The sequence below is a fragment of the Canis lupus genome, chromosome 14, assembly GCF_003254725.2.
Source record: "Canis lupus dingo isolate Sandy chromosome 14, ASM325472v2, whole genome shotgun sequence".
Taxonomy (NCBI): domain Eukaryota; kingdom Metazoa; phylum Chordata; class Mammalia; order Carnivora; family Canidae; genus Canis; species Canis lupus.
The window spans coordinates 13,900,700-13,925,545 of NC_064256.1; the positions used below are offsets into that span (position 1 = coordinate 13,900,700).

Below are 24,846 nucleotides of genomic sequence, written 5' to 3' on the forward strand. Positions count from 1 at the left end.
GGGGATTAAGAGGTACAAAATAAGTCATGGACATGAAAGGTACAGCATAGAGAATTTAGTCAATAATATTATAAAGACGTTTTATAATGACAGATGGTAACTACACTTAACTGTGGTGAGCACTAATGGATTCAATCGTCAAATCAATATGTTGAACACCTGAAACTAATATAACCACTGCATGTTAATTATATTTCAATTTAAAAAAGGGCAATAATTACCATTGTTACCAGTGGATAATAAAGCCTGTTAATCTGTGTTCTCTCTAAAGAAAGGACTAGTATTCACACAAATGATTAGGAAAATATTGACAGGTTGACAGATCTTAAGCATTATAATAATCCAGGCAAGATATCATGGTGATTCAGAGCATGTTGGTGGCAGTAGAAGTTCTCATATTCTGGATCTATTTTGAAAACAGAATTGACATAATCAATTGGATATGGAATATAAGAGAAATTGAGGAGTCAGTAATCACTCCTTGGTTTTTGGCCAGGGTAACTGGGAAGTGGTTATTTATGAAGATGGGAAGACTATGAGAAAATCATGATAGTCAAGAAAGATCAGGAGCTCAAATTTGGACATAGTTCAGTATGTTTATTTGTTAAGGAAGAGATGTTGACTATATGGTTAGAGATATGAAGTTCAGAGGAGAATTCTAAACTGGAGACACAAATCCTGAGAGTCATCAACATATACTTGTCATTTAACTGAAGTCATTAGATAAGCTCACTAAGGCAGTGAATATAAAAAGAAAAAAGGACCAAGGACTGACCTCTGCAGCCACTACATTATTTAAAGATTGGGGAAATAGGAAGAAACTAGCAAAGGAGATTGAGAAGAAGGAGCTAGAGAAGTAGGAGAAAAAACAGGAAAAGGACATGTGGTACCTGGTAGGAAATTGAAGGAAATATTTCCAAGAGAAGGGGTGATCAGCTGTGCCAGATGCTGCTTCTAGGTCAAATAAGATAAAGACTGAATCAGTCATTAGATTTAACAAAACAGAGGTAGGTAATGAGTGACTTTGATAAGAGCAGTTTTGGTGAAGTAGTGTGGTAAAAATCTGATTAGATGGGTTCAAGAGGTAAGAGAGAAGAGAAAGGAAGATATTGACTATGGGTAATTTTCTTGAATGGTAGAATTGTTTGTTTTTTGTTTTTGTAAATGGGAGAAAGAATATAGAAGATCATTCGAAGAGATGAGGTCAAGGACCTGAGAAGGCAGAATTATAAGGGTCACCCAATATCAAAATCACCAATAATTACAACAGGAGTGGTGTTTGAGTGTGCAAACATAAACTAGAAGCTAAAATCTTCAGGGAAAGTGACCAGGAATCAATAAATTATTGTTGAGGATCAGTGATAGTCTGATGATAGGAGATACAAGGCGGGGTGATTTTTAGTGCCAGTATATGTGAGAGTGGCCTGACATGGCAATGAGAAACATGGAGGATATCTTTCCCCCTCTTTACCAGATCCCTTTAGTTAGGATATACAGTCCCCACTTAAGTGGGTGCAGCAAACACAGTTCCTGAAGTGAAGAGCTGATTCTCAGAGGAAGAGGTGAAGGAAGTGTTCAAGGAAAAGATTGGAGATTTTGCTGATGGACATGTGTGAGTTCCAGAGGGCATCATCAAAGGGCATCTGGAGGTGGGGAGTGGTGGGATGAGGGGACAGAGCCTTATGGGGATTAGAGATCTAGAGATGAGGGATGACTTGGGAGCCCAACAGACATGAGGTAACAGACGTAAACTAGGATAATAGGCCTGATTAAGTTAATCTTGATGGTTTGGGGAGTGTATTGCCATGATGTGGTCCTGTGGGTTGATGGTAGGTAGGTGCCATCTTGCTGCAGACAGGCACCTAGAGCACTAGAGCACCCACTTGACTCCATCTCATGAGGTCACAAAGATAGGGGTGGGAAACATCTCACTTTTAGCACTGGGCTCTTTATTTCTGACAGTGGAGTCTAGCTGAGGGATATGGTCTTACTCCCATAATATGGATGTGGAGAGAAAGGAGACAAAGATGGCAAAGATTCTGATTATGCAGATGAGCAATAGGGAATTTGGGGCTAGCTCTACCTTGTTGAGTGTGAGTTTCAAGCAATTAAAATAAAGAAATCTTTATTTGAACCACATCTAAGAACTATAACTTTTTCAAAATACCAAAACTTTTCATTTCTAGGGTGCTCAAAGGAAATCTAAGTAAATTTTGAAGTAAATCTGTCAATTTTCTTTTAAAAAAATTAGTCTTTGATTTGGCTTTAATGGGCAGGAACATGTTTCCCTCTGTTGATAATGTACCATAAGATTCACTGAGGACTCCTTTTTATTGCTTTGCTGTGAGGTGTTCCCTACTATCTTTGACTTTCAGTGTGGTAATGACTCACAATGATCAAAATATACCAACATACTGTTAATAGAATTTTACTAGAATATTTGTAGACTTAATTTGGTTATACTTCTATGCCCTGGTAACCATTTTTGTATGTCAGGAGATAGCTAGGAGACTCTGATTTGGTAGGTGGGTTGAGGGTGGTTCCCAGGAATTTAAAACAAAAATTCTATGATTCTGGGGCAAAGCCAGGCTTGGAAACCTTTGCCTTAGTAGGAATAAGGAGTCTATAAAAAGAGGTAATAGTAATAATAGTGCCCAACTCAGCAGTCACGTAATCACATTTACTCTAAGTGCCTTAGTCCTGACATATACACTGAAAGCTCCTTGTAAATTTCCATCAGATTATGACTTCCTTAGCAGAGCATAACTAAAGTGTAGTCTTACCTTTAGGCACAGAGTGTACAGAAAGTCCCTTATATGTGCATAAGCAAGAAGGAATTTTCATATTTATAATTTGGAAAGAAGCAAAATGAAACTTTGTTCCAAAAGGCAGATCTTAAAGTAAGTTTTTAATTGTGTTGTTTCCCTTTAGTTCAAAACAAAATAAGAAATTTATTTTTAAAAAAGACTTTATTAAAAAATAATAAATAAAATAAATAAATAAAAAAGATTTTATTTATTTATTTATTTGAGAGAGGGCAAGCCAGAGCATAAGGAGAAGCAGACTCCCCGCTGAGCAAGGAGCCTGATGCAGGGCTCCATCCCAGGATCCTGAGATCATGACCTGAGCTGAAAGTAGACACTTAACCCACTGAGTCACCCAGGCACCCCCAAATAAGAATTTTAAATATTAGTTATTACATATAGAGGATGTAGACAGCAGTTCTGGGGCTGATGAATGGATGATTAATTCTCACTGGTAGAAAGACGCAGGACATTTATCCATTTTCTGTATCGAAGATTCTCAGCAAAGACGTTAGTTTTCAAAAAAGATCTGGAAGGTTAATTATTGACTAGATGAGTAAGGAAAGAGAAATGAAATGTGTGTGTGTGGGGGGAGATGCATAAAATGGAGAGAATTAGAGGAGTGAGTTTTTTCTAAGCTTATAATTTCTTATACCTCTTACATAAGATGATGAAATTTGAATTCTTAAATCTTCCATTTTCCCAATTCTGTTCTTCTGAAAAGCTTTGAAATGAAACAAAATCTCTCATTTTCTTTTATGACTCAATGGAGCTTTTTCCTATTTTACTGGATGGATTATACTCATATTTGAAACTTCTGTGATTCTTTTGTGTTTGTATTATTCAAAGTCAGTTACATTGGGCTCATTTGGAGCCTGCTCCAAGGAAAACATGACGTTAATTTTTGGACTATTAACAATTAAAAAATTTTTTTCTTTTAAAGATTTTATTTATTCATTCATGAGGGACCTAGAAGGAGAGAGGCAGAGACACAGGCAGAGGGAGAAGCAGGCTCCATGTAGGGAGCCCGATGTGGGACTGGATCCCGGGACTCCAGGATCACGCCCTGAGCAGAAGGCAGACACGCCCAACCACTGAGCTACCCAGGCATCCCTGCGTTATTAACAATTGCTGAATGGTTAGAATAAGCAGGCATGACCAGCCTATTGCCTTAGTATATTATTTTGCACAATTCTGTGGGTTGACTGGGCAGTTCTGCTTTCTATAGTATTATCTGGGGCACTATGAAATCTGGCAGATCCAGGATGGTCTCAATCACATGGTTGAAAATTGGTGCCAGCATTGGCTGGAAATTCAGCTGGGGCTATAAGCTAGGGACTCTGGTTCTTCTCTACAAGTGTAAAGTATATTATTATGTGGTTGCTTAGGCTTCTTTACAGCTTGATGGCTGGATTCAGAGATTCAAAGATGGGCGAAAAGTACATATATGAAAGTAAAAACTGGGAATCTCAGATGTTATACAGTTTCACTTATGTTCGTTGTATTTGCTACAAGGCCAGCTCAGATTCAAGGGGGGGAGAAACAGCCTTCACTTGGCTGTAAGAGGAGTGACAAAGAATTTGTAGCCATCCTTTGATCACAAATTATTTATATTTCTCAATTATTTATATTTACTGCAGATGCAGTAAATTCCTCCAAACGCTCTTGAAAAATCTCATTCCATTATAGTATTTGGCTCAAACTTTGGGGCTCAGGTTGTCATCATCTGAATCAGGTCCTGGTGTTTAATCTACTTTTTAGATGAAGTGACTCAGGTATAGACCCTTGAACTAAAAAAACAAGTTATTGGTTCCACACACATTTAGTTACAAAGGAAAGAACTAGGAAGTACTTAGCTTTCATTGGTCTATTGAAATTCTCATATTTAACCAGGTGTCTATCACCAGTTTCCCCTGTTTTGGGGAAAGTGAATGTGTAAGTTAAGGCTCTCTTTTACTTCCTGGGAGTGATTGCCTGTGGTTCTTGGCTGTACTCTTTGAGTCAACATTTCTTTTCCATAAGTAATGGGCCTAGGCCTTAATCTAAGTATCTCTCAGTCTTCTTCCTGAGTGTAAGAAATTTGAGTTGACTGTCCATTTTGACCCAAGCTGGTGGTTTTTCCATTGGTGGGTTCTGTGTGAATTCATTAGGATTTACCCCATTAGACAAAACCACAGCCACACATCTTTTTGGGAAAGACCCCTCCTTATTTTAGACTTTGAGGTAAGATGCTTGGGACAGTGCCTTTAAGATTCTTTTTTTTTTTTTTTTTAAAGATTTTATTTATTTATTCATGAGAGACACACACACACAGAGAGGCAGAGGCACAGGCAGAGGGAGAAGCAGGCTCCATGCAGGGAGCCCGATGTGGGACTGGATCCCGGGACTCCAGGATCATGTCCTGGGCCGAAGACAGGCACTAAACTGCTGAGCCACCCAGGGATCCCCTGCCTTTAAGATTCTTAAAAATTCTTTTGTGTAATTGAGGATTTGGTAGGCAGGTCCTTGAGAATCTTACAAATTCTTTTATATAGATGATACAGTCCTAGCAAAACAGCCTTAGGTCTTTCTGAGGTCTTAACAAAGGGTCTTAAAACCATATCCTTTGATTTGATCTTGACCTTGAGGTCACATTTTACTGGTAGTACCTTCAGTTAGATCTTTGTTCTAAGGCCATTTTTGAAAATCTGTTGCTGGTTCAGGTTTCTTCATCCATTTGTTTCTTCGTTTGGTGTTTTTAGTGGGAAAACCATAAATGGTGTGTCCTTCTTGGTGTATCACTTCAGGAGCATAAGTTTTTGGTTTCTTCCATTACTGATGATTTGCATTGATCACTTGGTAAAGGTGCCCCAGTTTTCCTTACTGTTTTGAATTAATATTTTGAATGTAGAAATGAATATTGGGATTTGGATGAGAGAGTTCTGCATTAGCCGTGTTGACTTTGAGATGCCTCTTTACATTCATGTAGAGACTGGTTCAGAAATGGGTCCAGGTTGGTATGTCAATAGGAAAGATGAAGTAGTCTTTTTCTGTTTCCATTTTCTCAGTAAATAAAGAATTGAGGTCATCAACACAGAGTGATGATGAAGGGATACTTTGTAGAGAAAAGCTTGGGAAGGTCTTTTTACAGTAAATTGACTAGGAAAATCTAGTGGATATATAGGCAGTGCTTTGCTATAAGCAGAACCACTTGATAATTGTGCTCATAAATTCATCACATCATCTTTTGGGATGTTCTGCTCTTTGAGAACAGACTATTAGAAGAGTTAAGTTCTATCATAGTTGAGGTTTGGCCAAGTGAGCATAGTGGAGAGAGCAGAGCAAGAGGACTAAGGAAGTTTAGAATGTGTGCAAGGGAGTGATTATCATGACAGAGCATGGAATATAAGCTAAATTGGGTAGGCAGGAGGGAGGGAAGGACAGTGAAAAAGTTCATGGTTTAAAACTCTCCAATAGTTCAAGTGAATGTTGCAGGGAAAGATGGATAGGAGGTGGTGAATAGGGAGGGGAGTTGAAATCCTGATATGGGAGGGATTTCATATACATAATGGTTTAATTTTCATATACATACTGGTTTAATACCTATTAACTTCATATTATCTCCATTTTAGAAATGAGCAAATTATGTTCAAAAAGATTAAATAACCTGACCAAGGTTACACAGCAGGTAAGTGGCAGAGTTTAGATAAGAAATCAAAATACCAGTTTTGTTTTTAAACTCCAGAATCTTTGTACTAAACCAGGTACCTCAGATTTCGTGACTGTTGTCCTCTAGACAAAGAGTAATCATTATGACCGAGAATGTTTACATTGTCTTTGTTTTGCTTACTACAGGCTTATTATGGCATGCAAATGAAGAAAAAAAGGCCTCAGAATACATTTCTGACTTTAAGTACATTTACTTACTTTCTTTGTAAAACAAGTGGCCTTTAAAATTTGATTAAAAATGATTTTCACTTTCATCTTTCAAAATTCACACGTTAGCGTGCACACATAGTTTTGAGTAAGCCATTAGTTATCATGGAGGAAATTCTACTTTATCAATTTACAGTAAAGTAAAATTTCTCAACATTAAGGAGATCATCCTCCATTTTCCTACACTTGAAATTATTTAAATAGATCCTATTTTAACAATAAACAATGACAATCTAAGGAAAAGAGCTTAAGGTAATTTTGATTATCTCTACCTTAGGAGGCTTCAAGAAAATTTGCTTAGGTTCTAAGTAGATGGTAGTAAAGATTTTATGCTTCAGTAGAGGAAAAGTGACATTTTAAATGGAATGTTTTTCAGCCTAATAATTAAAATAACAATACTTAACAGACTTCCACAGTACTGCAAACAAACAAAACCCAATTGCCTGGGCTGTTTTTAGTTTAAATTACATGGAGCCCTTTCCAACACTACTTGTAGGTAGAGGCTTGATTGAAATAGCTGCGTAATTTCTAAGCAGAGGGTTTTCTTTACTGTAATTACATTCATGTGGTGACTCATACTCTCTTAATTTCTAGATTTTATAATTCAGAGGAAAATATTTCCTTGAACTTTGAAAACCTGGAAGATTCAGGGGCACCTGGGTGGCTAAGTCAGTTAAGCATCTGCCTTCAGCTCACGTTATAATCCCAGGGTCCTGAGATCAAGTCCTGCATGAGGGAACGTGCTTCTCCTCACTTTCTGCCTGCCACTCCCCCTGCTTGTGTTCCCTCTCTCTCTCTCTGTGTGTGTGTGTGTGTGTCAAATAAATAAATAAATCTTAAGAAAAAAAAGAAAACCTGGAAAACTCAAAAGTTGTTTTTAAAAAATTATGGTTGTTATTACTACTACTACCATAACTTCTTTAAGTGATGTTATAAACTAGTTGCTTTTGATCTCACTCATGTTAGCTCCCATAATGGGAATTTACTTATGTGACGGATGGAGAAAGGATCCCACAGATACTCAGTATCAGGGATGGGCTATTCTGGATCCCAGGACCTAAGCAGCAGAGATTTGGGGTTTTCCCTCTGGTATTCGCCACTGGCACAACTCCATTTCTTTCAAGTGTCTGCTTATTTCTGACTTTCTGCCTCTCTTTCTTTGAATGATTTCTTGTGAATTTACTTGTTCAGATTCCCAAGAGAGGGGATAATAGTTGTTCTGCTAGTAAACACTCCCTGTGTATGGCAGTTTTCCTTTCTCACTTTTGGAAAGTTGAGACTGATATAAGTTCTGGAGCCAGTCCTTTGCAAACATCTGGCTGATGCCTCTCCTGTGTAGGGTATGGCTGCTGGTAACTGGGTGAGATGTGGATGCTAGAACAATGACATGTTTTGCTTACAAGGCAGATTTTTATCATGGGGCTTCACTTTTGTTAGAAATCCTTTGAAATTTGTGAAGTACTATCTCATATCCCCATGGGAAAGAAGGAAGGGAGGGAGGGAGGGAGGGAGGGAGGGAAGGAGGAAAATGAAGAAAGAAAGGACAAGAAAGACAACTGTTGGTTGGCTGCACAAAGGCTCTTCTCTCCTCCATCCTCCTTCCCCCTAACATTGTTCAGCTCTGAGTACTCATGATGTTCATGCCAGGCTCTGGAGAAGGAGAACTTGATTGTTCAAAGGCAAATGTCCCAGTCAAAGGATTTGTTTTGGTGAGGTTCAGTAAGGTAATTTTGGCAAAACATACTTGAGAAGATGAATACTAGGGGCTTTCAGTGAAGAGTTTACTGATTCTTTTAAAGAAATACAGAGCACCCAGGTGGCTCAGTGGTTGAGCATCTGCCTTTGGTTCAGGTTGTGATCCCAGGATCCTGGGATAGAGTCCTGCATTGGGCTCCCTGTGGGGAGCCTGCTTCTTCCTGAGCCTATATCTCTGCCTCTATGTCTCTGTGTCTCAAATAAATAAGTAGAGAGATGATAGATGAAAGAAAGAAAGAAAGAAAGAGAGAGAGAGAAAGAAAGAAAAATACAGGGCTTTTCTACCTTAGGATATTTTTATCTATGTGAGATGCTTCGAATTGCAGTAACCATGTTAGGGTCATCGTGACCCTAACAAAACCAGTTAAGAGAACAGGTCGCTCACCATACTGGTGGCAGAGCAGAAAGATGAACTTTTGCCTGGTCACATATATATGCTGAGCTGCCACATGAACTAACTCTGGAACTGCCTGATGTCTGGTGGGAAATTACTTGAATGTAATAGGTAGTAGCCCAGGAGTGTACCTCCAGGCAAGCTAGCCCCCACAGACTAAATTAAAATCTTCAAGTCACATGGCTTGCTAGATTAATTTGAGGGACAAAGGACATGGTGAGAAGCAAGAAGAAAGAAATGGGTAGGTTAGCAGACTTAGTATAGGGTACGAGTTGAGTGAAGGATCAGTTCACACAGTGTTCCCAAGTTCTCCTTCTCTCTCTGCTGTGTCTACCTTACCTGCTGATGATGTGGTTTCAAAGACTAGAGCTGAGGTTTGGGCAAGCTCCATAGGTGGAAGGTAGTTCAAGCTAATGACACTCATTTGCTGTATCTGAGTTACACAGAGATAAGTATTCTTGGTCAGGAGCTATTCATTGCCAGTTAGCTTGATGAACAGTCATGAATTCCATTTGTGTTTTTTGGGCAAAGAAAACCTGGGGCAGAAATGGGTGTCAGCAGTGTTTATTAACCAAAGCAGTTTTACCCCTGAGTCTACATTTGCAATGTCTGGAGACATTTTTGATAGTCATGACCAATGTGTCTGTGCGATGCTATTGGCACCTAGTGGGTAGAAGCTGATAAATATGCTACAATGTGTAAGATACTCCCCAAGACAAAGAATTCTCTGGCCCAAAATGTCAATAGTGTGGAGGTTGAGAAGCCCTGGATGTCACCAATAGGCGATTGAATTAAGACCTCATTAATAGTGTTTATGAATAGTGTATCCTGGATATTTAGTATCTTTTGTATATTTATGATATAATGAGCATTTATTACCCAGGTGCCTCATGAATATCAAATATCATTTGGTCACCCATCCCTTTCTATCCATGTGTAACACATACATGATCTTCTTAGTTATACTTTACACATCCTGTGCATCCTGCCACATCTAACAAAATTTTGTTTACTAGTTACTTGTCTATATTTAAATCATCTTAGAAGTGTTTGCATATATTTTGTAAACTTCAAATTTATTCATCTAACAGATCCAGAGATTTTCAGAAGAAAAATCACATTACACTTGTCCTGGAATTTCTAACAAGAAATAAGATTTAAATGTCCTAATTGTTTAAGCCAGATTTAGTTGTGTTTTCCGCATCTTGCAGCTTTAAGCATCCTAGCTGGTTCCCCCAAAATGTCAGCAGGAAAATGTATTCCAAAGACAAGTGAAACAAGGAGTTAGACTGTGATTATAGGTTTCTTAAGTGGTAATGTAGGGATCAGATACTGCAGGAAATTGATTATGGTACTTGTGTTAATATAACATGTGTTTGATCATTCTGTTTACCTTTCAAGCAACTGTAGGCATGGTGCTTATTGTGGAAGGCCTTTGGACTCAGATTAATAGAGACAGAGCATGTGTGCATGAAAAGCAGGGTGGGGGCTCAGGAAGGAACAGAAGGAGGGAGAGAGAGAGAATCTTAGGCAGGCTGCACATCCAGGATGGAAGCTGATGCAGGGCTCAGTCTTATGATTTTGAGATCATGACTGGAGCTGAAATCAAGAGTTGGATGCTTAACCCACTGAGCCACCCAGGTGCCCCAGAAATTCACATTTTTTAAATGACTGGGATAATTTTGGCATGGTGACCTTCAGAGCATTGTGAAGAAGATTTTTTAATTGGCTGAGTATCTATTGACAGAGTTAGAAATTATACCTTCGAGGCACTTGGGTGGGTCAGTGAGTTAAGCATATGCCTTCAGCTCAGGTCATGATGCTGGGTCCTGGGATTGAGTCCCTGCACTGGGCATCCTGTTCTCTGGGATCCTGCTTCTCCCTCTCCCTCTGCCTCTCTCCCATGCTCATGCTCTCTTTCTCTTTCTCTCTCTTGTTCTATACTCTGTCTCTCAAATACATAAAATCTTAAAATAAATTTATAGCTTATTTTTATTTTATTTTTATTTAATAATATAAATTTTACTTATGTTTTAGTGCTTTAAAAATCTGAACACTCTGAGACTTTCATGGAAGTGGTGTCTTGAGGAACTACCATTAAAGGGGGAATTTTTTCACATATATGGAATTAAAGGGAAGCATATTTAAGAAAATATAAACATTTTAAAATTGTATAAGAATGTCGTTAGGAGGAGATCCCTGGGTGGCTCAGCGGTTTAGTGCCTGATATTGGCTCAGGGTGTGATCCTGGCTGGAGTCCCTCATTGGGTTCCCTGCATGGAGCCTGCTTCTCCCTCTGCCTGTGTGTCTGCCACTCTCTCTGTGTCTCTCATGAATAAATAAATAAATAAAATGGTTAAAAAAAAAAAAAAGAATGTCATTAGAGATTTCAAAAGGGTTATTTAAAAATGCTCAAGGCATATTCCTTCTCATTTCTTCTACCTTCTTTTGCCCCTTTCACTGTTTTTGTGATGGAAAGGAATATTAGGTTAAAATATCACACATTAAAAATGGTAATGTATGGTAGCAAATCAGAACTATTTGATAAAAGCTAAAGTAAAAATGGAACGAAGAAGATGTCTTGCAAATAATGGTAGTTTCCTAGAACTGTTGAACTAGATCAGAAGAATAAGCTCTGCTAAGCAATAGGGTGACAGGTGATTTAACCTCATATTTTTTTGGAAGTGCTAGGGTGTGTGTATGTAGGACAGAGAGTGAAAGAGAAAGAGAGACAAAGACAGAGGGAGAGAGAGAAAGAGACCTAAAAATTTTTACTTTTGTTTTCAAATATGGGCTAAAGCTTTATGTACAAACTTGGCAATTTTCGAATGATTTATATTTTCAGAATCCTCTTTAATCATCATTTCTGTTTGTTACAGTGATTTGCTGTCCTCTGAATACATAGAGAGACATGTTGAACATGGAGGGAAGACAGTGGAAGTTAAAGTAAGTAAAATTTTCTCCCTCTGGGGGAAATTTCTTGAGAATTTTTAAAATATCGATTATGATTTTAGTTTACAGTGATACTTCTATTATACACCTTTGGGGTTTTTATATTTCAGATTTTTTCAAGAAACTGTATTACCCACTTGTGAATATAAACCTTCAGTTACCAGAAAAAGAATTCTTAGTACTGTGGGAATTGTTGGAGTTCTATTTTATGGGATTAATGTAGTGCAAAGGGTTCTTTTTAGAATATGTCATAGAAAACCATTTCTGAAATTTGCCTTTTTAAGGTTAGCTCTGAGAACCAAGAGTGAAGTCTTGGGTCCAGGGTAGGTACATGATTTGCATTCAGTTGGGAAAGACATTGTCTTGGTAAAATGGTAAGTTTATTAGGTCTACAGGGAAGTCCTGGGGATTTTAAATCCCTGGTGGGAGAAATCTCAGATGCTGGTTCTTGTTATGTAAGCTCTGAAAAAGATGACTTGTAAATAAAAGCCTCTTCCAATTTTAGGCATAGGAATGTGTATTTTTGTCCAGTCTACTGATGATGTAACTTGAGGACATGTGAGATCGAATCCCACTCAAGGGTTTCTTTAGGCCCATGTGTGGTATGATACATTTTAGTCAAGTGTTTATTTTCTTCTGAACACTGTTCAGATTTCCTCTTCTTTATCAGAATTATAATGCCATTTATATAGATTTGCTTTCTTTTTCTGAATATAAAAAACATAAAAAATAGATTTTTCTGAATAGACTCATGTTAGTAAACTTACAAATAGAGAAAAGTGGGGAAAAATGAAAAATCACCCTTAAATTCATCACCAAGGTAAACTTTGTTTTCATTTTATTGTATTTCCTTTTAGTATTGTTTTGTCCTATGCACATATTGTAAATTTTTATATAGTTGCTGTCATATATACATGCACTATAGTATCTTTTCTTCTTTTAAAATTTTTTTTATTTATTCATGAGAGACAGAGAGAGAGAGAGAGAGGCAGAGACACAGGCAGAGAGAGAAGCGGGCTCCATGCAGGGAGCCCGACGTGGGACTCGATCCTGGGTCTCCAGGACCAGGACCAGGCCCTGGGCTGAAGGCGGCGCTAAACTGCTGAGCCACCCAGGCTGCCCAGTATCTTGCTTTTCAAGCAACATTTCTGTATCATGCATAGGCATCTCTGATAAAGACTTAAAATCTGTTGATTTTTACATGTAAAGTAATTATAATATTTATGCCAGTCTTTCCAGAAAGTTACTCTAAACTTGTTAAGACTGACAGATTGAATGGTTGGTCAGTTTATTTCACTGCCTTACTGCAGAAAGGATGTCAGGATTCTTCCAGATATGACTTAGGAAAATGGTGCCATTTTGTTTGGAGTTGGAAAAAATTAACTAGATTTAGAATCTCTGGGCTTCTCTTATCTTCCCTGTTTATTTGGCTTCACTTGTCTATTTTGTATGATGCTTTTGTGAATGCACAGTGTATCTCATTCCTTTGTCAAATTAAAGAGGGAAAGAAACAGGCAGTTCACCATCTATTTCTATTTATGCCCGTGAGTGGCATAATGAAATGCATATGAGTGTGGAGGGCAGGTCTAACAAAAAGCTATCTGCTGTTGCTACAATAATATCCCTTTTCAGGAAATTTGTACTTAATCAACAAAGCTTCTCCACTCTGAGATCATTAGGCTCCATGGGATATGTAACACCAAGAGCTCTGACATTCTGCACAGTTTTGCTGATTTTTTCCAGTCTGAGAATTGCATTGTTTTCATTGATGGTTTGCAAAACCCCCAAGCCTTTTAAAGTAGGGCAATAATAAATTCAACCTTCATTCAAACCCTTCTGCCAGAAGACGTTTCTCCCTTTAAGAAAACCACTTGGATGTCACCCATCACCTCCATTTGTTTCTAGTCTATTTAAAAACCTAACTCAAAATTCTCCTCTGGGTTTTTTCCAGGAACCACATTGAAAGCTCTGAATTCTGCCCCACCAGTTCAGTTAGTAGCCACTTACTTCCTGCTGGTTCCCTTGTGTCTTACCCTTTGTGCTTAGCATTTTAGGGTGTTTCTTTTTACATCGAATCTGTTCTCTTTTCCTTACTAATGACTCAGAATTTTTTCAAGGTTTTCTTTCTACTGAACGTTAGAAATCAACTAAAATTGTAGCATTTCATTTTTTTTCTTTTTCTTCTTTCTACTATTTTTTTTCCAAAAAATCATTTTCATACCATCTGTATTAATTTGCTAAGGCCATCACAAAGTACCATAGAGTGGCTTAAACAACAGAAATGTATTTTCTTTTTATTTTTTATTTTTTTATTTTTTATTTTTTTATTTTTTATTTTTTTATTTTTTTTTTCTGGTGTTGATTTTTTTTTTATTGGTGTTCAATTTACTAACATACAGAATAACACCCAGTGCCCGTCACCCATTCACTCCCACCCCCCGCCCTCCTCCCCTTCTACCACCCCTAGTTCGTTTCCCAGAGTTAGCAGTCTTTACGTTCTATCTCCGTTTCTGATATTTCCCACACATTTCTTCTCCCTTCCCTTATTTTCCCTTTCACTATTATTTATATTCCCCAAATGAATGAGAACATATAATGTTTGTCCTTCTCCGACTGACTTACTTCACTCAGCATAATACCCTCCAGTTCCATCCACGTTGAAGCAAATGGTGGGTATTTGTCATTTCTAATAGCTGAGTAATATTCCATTGTATACATAAACCACATCTTCTTTATCCATTCATCTTTCGTTGGACACCGAGGCTCCTTCCACAGTATGGCTATAGTGGCCATTGCTGCTAGAAACATCGGGGTGCAGGTGTCCCGGCGTTTCATTGCATTTGTATCTTTGGGGTAAATCCCCAACAGTGCAATTGCTGGGTCGTAGGGCAGGTATATTTTTAACTGTTTGAGGAACCTCCACACAGTTTTCCAGAGTGGCTGCACCAGTTCACATCCCCACCAACAGTGTAGGAGGGTTCCCTTTTCTCCGCATCCTCTCCAACATTTGTTGTTTCCTGCCTTGTTAATTTTCCCCATTCTCACTGGTGTGAGGTGGTATTTTCTTTTTTAAAACATTTATTTGAGAGAGAGAGAAAGCACGTGTTGAGGGCAGAAACAGAAGAGGGATAAGCAAACTTCCATTGAACAGGAAGCCCTATGTGGGCTCCATCCCAGGACCCCAGGATCATGACCTAAGCCAAAGGCAGATACGTAACCTACTGAGCCACCCAGGCACCCCCAGAAATGTATTTCCTTAGAATTTTGGAGGCCGGAAGGCCAAGACCAAGGTCAACAGGGTTGGTTTCCTCTGAGGCTTGTGGCTGGTGTCTTCTCCCTTTGCCTTTATGTGGTTTTCCCTCTGTGTGTCTGTACTCTAATTTCTTCTTCTTCTTCCTCCCTCCTCCTCCTCCTCCCCCCTCTCCTCTTCTTCTTCTGAAAAAGAGAGAAAGAGAGAGAGAGTGCACAAGCAGGGGGGGAGGGCAGAGGGAGAAGGTGACTCCCCGCTGAGTAGGGAGCCTTATGTAGGGCTCGATCTCAGGACCTCGGGATCACAACCTGAGCTGAAGGCAGAAGCCAAAGGCAGATACCCAGCCCTCTGATTTCTTCATCTTAATAGACCATTCCTCATGTTGCGTTAGGGCCTATAGTAACAACCTCATTTTAATTTAATTATTTCTTAAAGACTTTATCTTCAAATACAGTTACAGTCTGAGGTACTGAGGGGTTAGGACTTCATCATAAGAATTTGAGAGGAATAAAATTAAGCCCATAACAGCTTTCCTAAGAGTACTGTGTTTTGTTTTTAAGATTTATTTATTTTATTTATTTATTTATTTATTGATTTATTGATTTATTTATTTATTTATTTAAGAATGGAAGAATGGGGGGGAGAACACGAGTGGGAGGGACATAGGGAAAGGGAAAGAGAGTTTTTTTTAATAAATTTACTTTTTATTGGTGTTCATTTTTGTCAACATACAGAATAACACCCAGTGCTCATCCCGTCAAGTGCCCACCTCAGTGCCTGCCACCCAGTCACCCCCACCCCCTGCCCACCTCCCCTTCCACCACCCCTAGTTCGTTTCCCAGAGTTAGGAGTCTTTCATGTTCTGTCTCCCTTTTCTGATATTTCCTACCCATTTCTTCTCCCTTCCCTTCTATTCCCTTTCACTATTTTTTATATTCCCCAAATGAATGAGACCATATAATGTTTGTCCTTCTCTGATTGACTTATTTCACTCAGCATAATACCCTCCAGTTCCATCCATGTCGAAGCAAATGGTGGGTATTTGTCATTTCTAATGGCTGAGTAATATTCCATTGTATACATAAACCACATCTTTTTTATCCATTCATCTTTCGATGGACACCGAGGCCTTCCACAGTTTGGCTATTATGGACATTGCTGCTATAAACGCCGGGGTGTAGGTGTCCCGGCGTTTCATTGCATCTGTATCTTTGGGGTAAATCCCCAGCAGTGCAATTGCTGGGTCGTACGTAGGGCAGATCTATTTTTAACTCTTTGAGGAACCTCCACACAGTTTTCCAGAGTGGCTGTACCAGTCCACATTCCCACCAACAGTGCAAGAGGGTTCCCTTTTCTCCATATCCTCTCCAACATTTGTGATTTCCTGCCTTGTTAATTAAGCCCGTAACAGCTTTCCTAAGAGTACTGTGTTTTGTTTTTAAGATTTATTTGTTTGTTTGTTTGTTTATTTATTTATTCATTTATTTATGGAAGAATGGGGGAGAACACGAGTGGGAGGGACAGAGGGAAAGGGAAAGAGAGCCTTAAGCAGACTTCACCAGCCCCACTTGGGACGCTATCTGATGGCCCTGAAATAACGACCTGAGCTGAAACCAAGAGTCCGACTCTTAATAGACTGTGCCACACTGGCTCTCCTTGTGTTTTTTTTTTTTTAATTGGCTTTTCTTTTGGAAGTGAAATAAATAAAAGGTATATGAAATCATGACAAAAGTCTGTGTTTTTTTTTGATGATATAGAATTAAAATCAAAATCATTATGCCAGGGAAGCCTGGGTGGCTCAGCAGTTGAGTGTCTGCCTTTGGCTCAGGGCCTGATCCCAGGATTTGGGATTGAGTCCCACGTTGGGTTCCCTGCGAGAAGCTGGCTTCTCCCTCTGCCTATGTCTCTGCCTCTCTCTCTCTCTCTCTCTCATGAATAAATAAATAAATCTTAAAAAGAATCATTATGCCAGATTGAGGTGCCTAGGTGGCATAGTCCGTTAAGCATCTGACTCATGATTTCAGCTCTGGTTGTGATATTGAGGTTGTGGGATTGAGCCCTGCAAGGTGCTCTGCTTTGGGGGAGAAGTCTCCTTGAGATTTCCTTTGTCCCTCCCCCACCCCCCACCCCCCAGCTTGTGGTCCTTTTTCTCTGCTTCTCTCTGAAATAAATACATAAAATCTTTTAAAAAATCATTAGGCCTGATTTAAATAATGGCTAGACACCAATCTAGTAAATGACTCTGCTCAGGTGTCATGGAACCTTTATCTGTGAAACTCAGGTGCAATGCATTTATTTAAGAGTATGACTATGAATGTAGGAAAAGGAATGCATTTGCATGAAAAAATATAAAATCGCTACTTTAGTAAATCTTTTAGATTGCAATTATATTTTTAAAACCTTTTTAAATTGTAAAATATAACACTGGCACAAAAATTACTGAGGTGAATACCCTATAGACGCTATCCAATTAAAAAATAGAGTTTGAGCAGCTGTTCTGTATGCTGCTTTGCAAACCCGAGCCCCGCCCTCCTCCTCTTAGAGACTTGTAAATACTACTGTGACTTTTATGGTTATTATTTCCTCACGTTTGTTTATGGTTTTATCGCCTGAGCATGTATCCCAGCAGTTTAATTTGCCTATTTGAAGTTTTATTTAATGAGTTTTTAAAAATCTCTTTTATTCCCTTGGTTTCCCCATATCTTTCTCTTTTTATTCTCCCTTACAATTTATTTGTTGAAGAAAGACCAAATGAATTGTTTATCCTATGTGCTTTCTCACAGTCTGGATTTTGCTATTGACTGCAATTTTATATTTAGAGTAAAATGAAATGTATGTTAGTGATCTTTCCTTAAGATAGTGATTTGTATTATCTGCAGGGATGTTCTATGCCTTGTTGAAGGTAGTGTTACTCCAGTTAGATAGATACATAGTCCTAATTTAAAGTTCTATTAAAACATTCTCTTCAAAGGTTACAAAGATAAAAGCTTTAAGCAGAAAAAAAGATTTTTGTTCCTTTACTAAGACATATTAATCTCATCTTTCACTTACATTTATTTCCAGTTCATTTAAAAATTAAATTCTGAATTTGCCTCTTAGTTTAGGAAGAACTCTTATGTGTTTGATATGAACTTTTAAAAGAATTTTTTAATATTAAGCCTCAACTGATTAGAATATTTTGGGAACCAAATTTTTTATTTAGACTGTGACAAACTGTGGGTTTAGATTCTTAAGACAAAGTCAACTGGAATAGATGAATTAGCAAATAAATCTAAACCATGCAGTTTACTGCTTTATTGTTAGCTACCTTTTTTTTTTTTTGTCTTGAAGATGAAAGCTGCCAGTATTCAGCTTCATTGGTTGCCAGTTATATAGGCTCTAGATAATCAGTATTATAATACTACTACTAATAATCACTGAAATCATTGCTCATGATGTGACAGGTGCGTGAATTTATATGTATTCATTGCTCAAATGACCTGTGATTATAAATATAATTATCACAAAACACTTGACAGAAAACTGAGGTATAGAGAGGTTATATAACTTGCTGAAGATAACACAGTAAGGGGTAGTAGAGCCACAGTTAAAATCTAGGTTACTGAATTCCCGAACTGACTCTACACCATGTTATCTACCATATATTCTATATTATGTAAGATAGAATAGCCATGAAAACTGAAATGTATTTTATTTAGACTTATTTTATACATACCTAATTGATTTTGGATGTACCTAACAATTACTCTTATTTTCTTATTCTTAAACTGAAATGGTGGTCTACTCAAAGACCTTTTATGTATTTCTCTCAAATTTGGTTATGTGTTTGGGTAGTTTTTCAGTAATGTCAGTTGCCTTGGGCAAAATATGGTAGAGGCACATCGAGCACAAAGCCTGTTTTACTTTTCACATCTCAGGAAAATAGCTGTAGTAAGAGTTTTAGAACATTAGGAAAGAATGGCTAAATTCATTATACATACCAAGAATATGTATAGATGTGAAATGAGGCAGATTTCTTTTGGATGAAAAAGTAAAGATAGATATCTTGGTAGAGATATGATTTATTATATTTATTACCAGTGAAAGGCCATGACCAGTCATCAGTATCATTTGTTCAAACAGTATTTTTTCTGTTAAATTTTTTGATCTTATGATAATACTCAAAAGTAAGAGCTGCTAAATGTCTAATTAGCTCAAATTATTTCTAGTCTACTATCTGTGAGCATTCTCAACTTGTCTTTGGATCAAGATCCTAATCCTTGAGGGTGGGTGTGTATAGATATGTGCATTATACAGCATTGATTTTGACTGGCAATCAACTGGTTACTGCCCATCATTTGCCCATACTGCCCATAATTCCCATCAAGTGAATTGAGTGCACTCAAGGATCATTGTCTCAAATTATGTCTATAGAAGCAGTGAAAAGATGGTAAGAAAGCAAAGGAGTGTGGATCAAGGTTGAAGTCTAGAAATAGGTAAAGGAATTGAAGAGAGTGAGTGCTATGTGTTGGAGTATGGGTGCTAGAGGAGAAAGTGTCTCCTTGAGGGTGGGAGAAGTTATTGTGACTCAAGGGAACTTTTTACTCTAGTGGAATGGCAGTGTAATTTTCATTAAAAATATTTCTAAGCAAATTGAAATGGCTATTGTTACTTCTGGAAATAGAATGTCAGTGAAGTTGATACAGAAGCGAGGAGAAAGCCTGAGGTGGTGGTGGTGGTGTTGTTGTTTTTTAACTAAAACGTTTTTCTCCTGCTGTTCACATCTGTCTTCCCTCCCTGGGGTTGAAGCTCCATGAAAGATTTCCAGCTTAGCACGATACTGCCTGCCAGAATGACTTTTTAACGCAGATTCTCTAGATTCCTTTTGCACTCATTTTTCTAAGTCAGATTTCTAGCTCATTCTACTTCCTTGAAAAAGAGATACTTTTTTTCTTATCCTGCCTTAATCTTTTTGTTTTCCACAGTGAATGTGTCAAAGACAGCAATAAAATTCTAGTGGAGAACAGCCTTAAGAGCTCACTCAGAAAACGTTAAATATGTTGACTGTCAGGACAACAAAGACCTTCCTGGCTTATGATAACTTTGTAGCTTCTATAAGCTTGAACAGAATCCATTGAAAATTGCTTGTTATCTTGAATTGTATTCAAGCTTTCTCATGTCTCATTTCTTATTTCCCCATGGTGAACATAATGCTCAACACTTGAATAGTTTAAAAGGCGTATAACATGTTAAACAAATCATATTTCTTAAGATATCTTTTAACTTATTTTGTTTGTAAAAAATGCTCCCTAGATAATTATATGGTGGTATAAAATATTGTGGACTTTATTCCTAAGTAAAAAATGTTCTCAATTTGTTATTAGTGACAGAATTTAGTTTATTTAAAATAAGGTTTATTTTTTAATTCATTTTTTAAAAAGATTTTATTTATTTATTCATGAGAGACACACAGAGAGAAAGAGACAGAGACATACGCTGAGGGAGAAGCAAGCTCCATGCAGGGAGCCTGATATGGGACACGATCCCGGGACTCCAGGATCACACCCTGGGCCAAAGGCAGTCGCTAAACTGCTGAGCCACCCAGGGATCCCTTAAAATATAGTTTAGAGTTTAGTGACTACATTGTGCATTGTCTGCTTTTTCTTTAATGATAAGATCTTGACATATCATTTTATGACATAGAGATTTTTTCTTAAGTTCATTGCATAAAATTGAATAGTACCTAAATGCTGAAACTATTTCTTTTTCAGCCATGAGAGCACAAAAATAGCTATTAAACTGCCAAAGTGTCATTATAAATATATTGTGGCTATGAACAAAGGGGTTAATCCACTTTTGCTTATCCTGGGTATAAAGTTTCCTTATTGATTCTCAAAACTGCATTACCATCCAGAATCTTGGTTCTTTCTATAGAAGCAAGAAGAATAAGTGATAAAGAAGAAAAGGAAAACCAGGCGTGGGTGTGTAAATTTTGCTATGTGCATTAATACAGAGCCATCCATGCCATTCCATCAGTGATGCATCTACTGAAATGGAGACTAGTATTTTTTTCAAATGGCTTTTAGGTAATCTCTTGATTTTGAGACTTTGACATGAAATGTAAGCAAAAGCCACTGTTGCCAAGTAATCTATACACAAGCTTTTTAAAAACTTGTTTTCCATTTGTTTTTTTAGGAGAACTCAACCACAGCATTGCTCTTCCAAAATGCACTTCTTATTTATAACTTTTCCTTACATTTGAGGAACATGTTCTCTATTTTGAATTCTCACCACAGTAGCGTTTTCAGAGCCTCTTGGATAAGGGAATAATACTTACTTAGACAGTAATCAAATCACATGGTCTGGGAAGGTGCTTTTAGAGAGGATTTTTTTTTTTTTTAAATGGATCTATTTGTAGAAGTTGTCATGTAAGCTCTTAGTTGAATCACCTTTAATTTGAAATCCAAGGTTCAGGCATTTCCCCTGGCTCGTGAAATTGGGGGAAGACCTTTATCTAGTAAAGTAACTCAGTGATGTGAATTTTGAGGATGGCTGAGCGGCAGACTATCAACCAAAGTTCCTTAGTTAGTTGGTCCTTCGGTGGGGGGGGTGGGGGGGGGTGGGGACGGGGGGGTTTTGCTGCACAGTAACTGGGATTTTAAAAAAACAGCTTTTTTGAGATATAGTTCATTTGCCATAAACCAAAGTGGGTTTTAGTCTTGATTTTGTCTTTAGGGAGATATTTAAACTGAGTATGTGGAAATAGAATATGAGAAACAATTTAATGAAGCAATGATAGTATGTTTGGCAGATGCAACTACCCATAAGTCAGAATGTGTACTTATGTTCTTCTTGCCAAACTGCCTGGAAGATTTAGGTTAAGGACACTCACCACTGCACTTTTGCTCTGAGAGCAGAATTCCAGGTGCAGGATGAAGGGCAGTTTCAGGTACAGGTGTTACAGGTTGTGGGATGGATGTGGAGTTACCTCACACTGGTTCTCTTCACCAAAAGGGAAATTTTAAGATGTCATATCTACATACATGATAACTTTTTACACTAATAAAAACCAAGTTCACCACAAATACACAATTTTTAAAATTAGATGACTTCAAGAAATTTCTTCTCAATTTTCTGAGAAAGTTTAGCCATGACTTAACATCAGTCTGACTAGTAGTAAAACCAGAATGACTTTAAAAAATTTTTTGTTCTATATATTTTCTTTAAACATGAATATTTGGTAACCAACCGTGGCTAAACTAGTTTTAAATTTTATTATATTTAATGCCTTCATTAGCTTCTAACTGATGACATAGTTTTTAAAAACCTCACGATTTCAGGATTCTACAAGAAAAAAAAAATATATATATATATAGTTACTCTTCCAGTAAATAAGAAATTATTGAAGTGAGTAATGGGGGATGGTGGGGGATTCAGTTCTAGGATCTCCTGGTATAGAGATGATTCTATAATTGCATATAGATTCAGCACAGGAAACCTTGGCCTTCTGGTCCAGTGAGTTTGAGGTGCTGCTCATTTTTAAATACTTCCATTTTTTTAGTAGTGAATTATATCAGAATGAAGACTTATTAATTTTCTCTGTTACTAGTGCAAGAGCCATAATATCTGCACATAAGTATTTTAAAGTATTTTAATTCGTGAACAAAAATGTAGCTGGAAAAGCCATATATCTGATGGTGAGTGTATGGGAATCCTAGTCAGCTCATCTGGCTTTGTTGATTGATAATTACCATATGTTGCTATACTGTTGAAAATCTGTTTTTGTTGCTGTTGGACTAATCTTAGTGATAAATAACTGCTTCCAGGGGTTTAATGTTAGCTGCTTGGAAGAGTCAACCAATTCTCCTTACAAAGCCAAACTCATTTTGCTTTCTTAAAGCTATTGGTGGTATGTTCTTTCCAGCTAATTGAGTTCACCTTAATGGAGTTAAAAAAAAAAAAAATGACTTGCTGTGCTTCTGTTATATATCATTCTCAAAATTTTGCATTTTTGCAAATTAATTATTATGAACCCATAAGTGCTCATTTTACCATCAGGAATTTATTGTTTCATACATTCTGTCTGAATCATAGTGATATCCCAATCAGATCAATACTGGTAACTGGACTGAGAAAACAGTAGAAGTACTAGTGGTGGTTGGAGAAGTAGAAGATGCTGGAAGGGTACTATGTGCCGGGTATTAGTCTGGTAAGAGTTTCACGTTTGGTAGGTTACTTAGTCTTCCAGTAGTACCATTGTTATTCTCATTCTGAAGTGAAGAAACTAAGGCACAGAAAGTTTAACTTAACCTGCCTGAGAATTTGAAGCCAGGTAGCCTGGTGCCAGAATTCCTGCTATTATCCACTGTAGCCTACCTTCTCTTTGGAAACAAAGAATCACAATAACAGAGGATTCAGAATGCAGATATTTAAGTTAGAACACCTCAATTTACCATCTGCAGTTACATTTCCATTAGCAGTTGTTTTAGTAAGACATTGCAAAGATGTGCTTTGGTTGAGGTGAGTTTTGATTATTTCTAAGTAGAAAATTTCTGTTATTCTAAAGAAAACCAAATGCTTTCTCGGGAAGCCACGTTTTTCTCTTGGGGTTTATTTTTCTCTTGGGGTTTATTTTTAGTTCTTCTTTGTTCTCCATAGAGGTTGGACTGAGTATTGAGCGGCATGGAGAATTGCCATGGCTTCTAAACTACAACTGTTTGAAATATGTTGCACATGGCAGACACATGGTTCAGTGCTTATGCCCATCTTTTGCCTATGCGTATTTTTATTTTCATGTGGAGGAAATGTGAAGTTTTATGGACAAGAGTAACTAAGCTAAAACACATCATCATCCTGCCAACAGACTAGAAGATATTTAGTTGTATTTCTGCCAAGGTACTTCAAAGTACCCATCCCCTTTCTTCCGCAATGTGCATGCATGTACCCACACACACTCAAACACACACACACACACTCACACACAGGAAGAATAAAAGAGTTACACAAATTTAATGTAAAAATTGGTAAAGTGTTTGTTTCTTCCTCACATGTAGTAGTTCTTCCGAGTATGTCTCCCAACATTATTTTTTGGCCATGGCTAGTCATCTATTTAGTATCTTTTTGATGAACTGGACAGTGTGTGCATTTTCTCCTTGGCAGGCTTATGCCGACATATGCTCCTCTGCCATCTTGTAATCAGTGTGGTTTCAGGAAGGTCTCAGATTTCATGATTTGATTTTCTTTGCATTATAGGAGAAAATTCCTTGGTGATTAAGTAAATTTTGCTTTTCCTTGGGACTGAAGCAAGGTTGCTCTAGGTCCATCATCATGTGTAATGTATCAGCTACCTTATTGACACTGTTAAGATTCCAAGTAGTCTTAACTCTATAGCCTGAAGAAAATCTATTGGCCCATTACTAGTTTATACAGGTCAGGTATCTTAGTGCTGAGAGCAGGGAAAAATGAAAAATGACAGCTGGTGTCAGCATGAGTTCTGTTTCAAAGCTCTATTTATAACCAATTTGAGTAGAAAATCCTATTTATTTTCTTTTTAGTGTAAGGTTTTCTTCCAGTTAAGTATCTAAATAATCATTTCATCTGTTAATATTCAAGGTGTTATCCATAAACTTAAAAAGACATGTTCAGCCATAAGTTAAAACAAAATTAAAATAGCACTAACTAATGATATTCTATGTTTGGAACCAATTAACTATTTTGTAATAGAATATTATTCCTACTTTAATTCTAATTATAGAATTAGTTTTTCATTATATAGTATCTTATAAAAATCTACTGTT

At 37.5% G+C, this 24,846-nt stretch overlaps 1 protein-coding gene across 30 annotated transcripts in view; it reads left to right on the forward strand.

The window, feature by feature from the left end:
- ADAM22 (ADAM metallopeptidase domain 22) overlaps positions 1-24,846 on the forward strand; it is a 224,413-nt gene that overhangs the window by 99,940 nt on the left and 99,627 nt on the right. For all 30 annotated transcript variants that reach the window (XM_025471460.3, XM_025471466.3, XM_035698465.2 and 27 more), the window contains one exon: positions 11,748-11,814. In XM_025471460.3, coding sequence (XP_025327245.3) covers positions 11,748-11,814 — 67 coding nt within the window. The remainder of the gene's footprint in view (positions 1-11,747; positions 11,815-24,846) is intronic.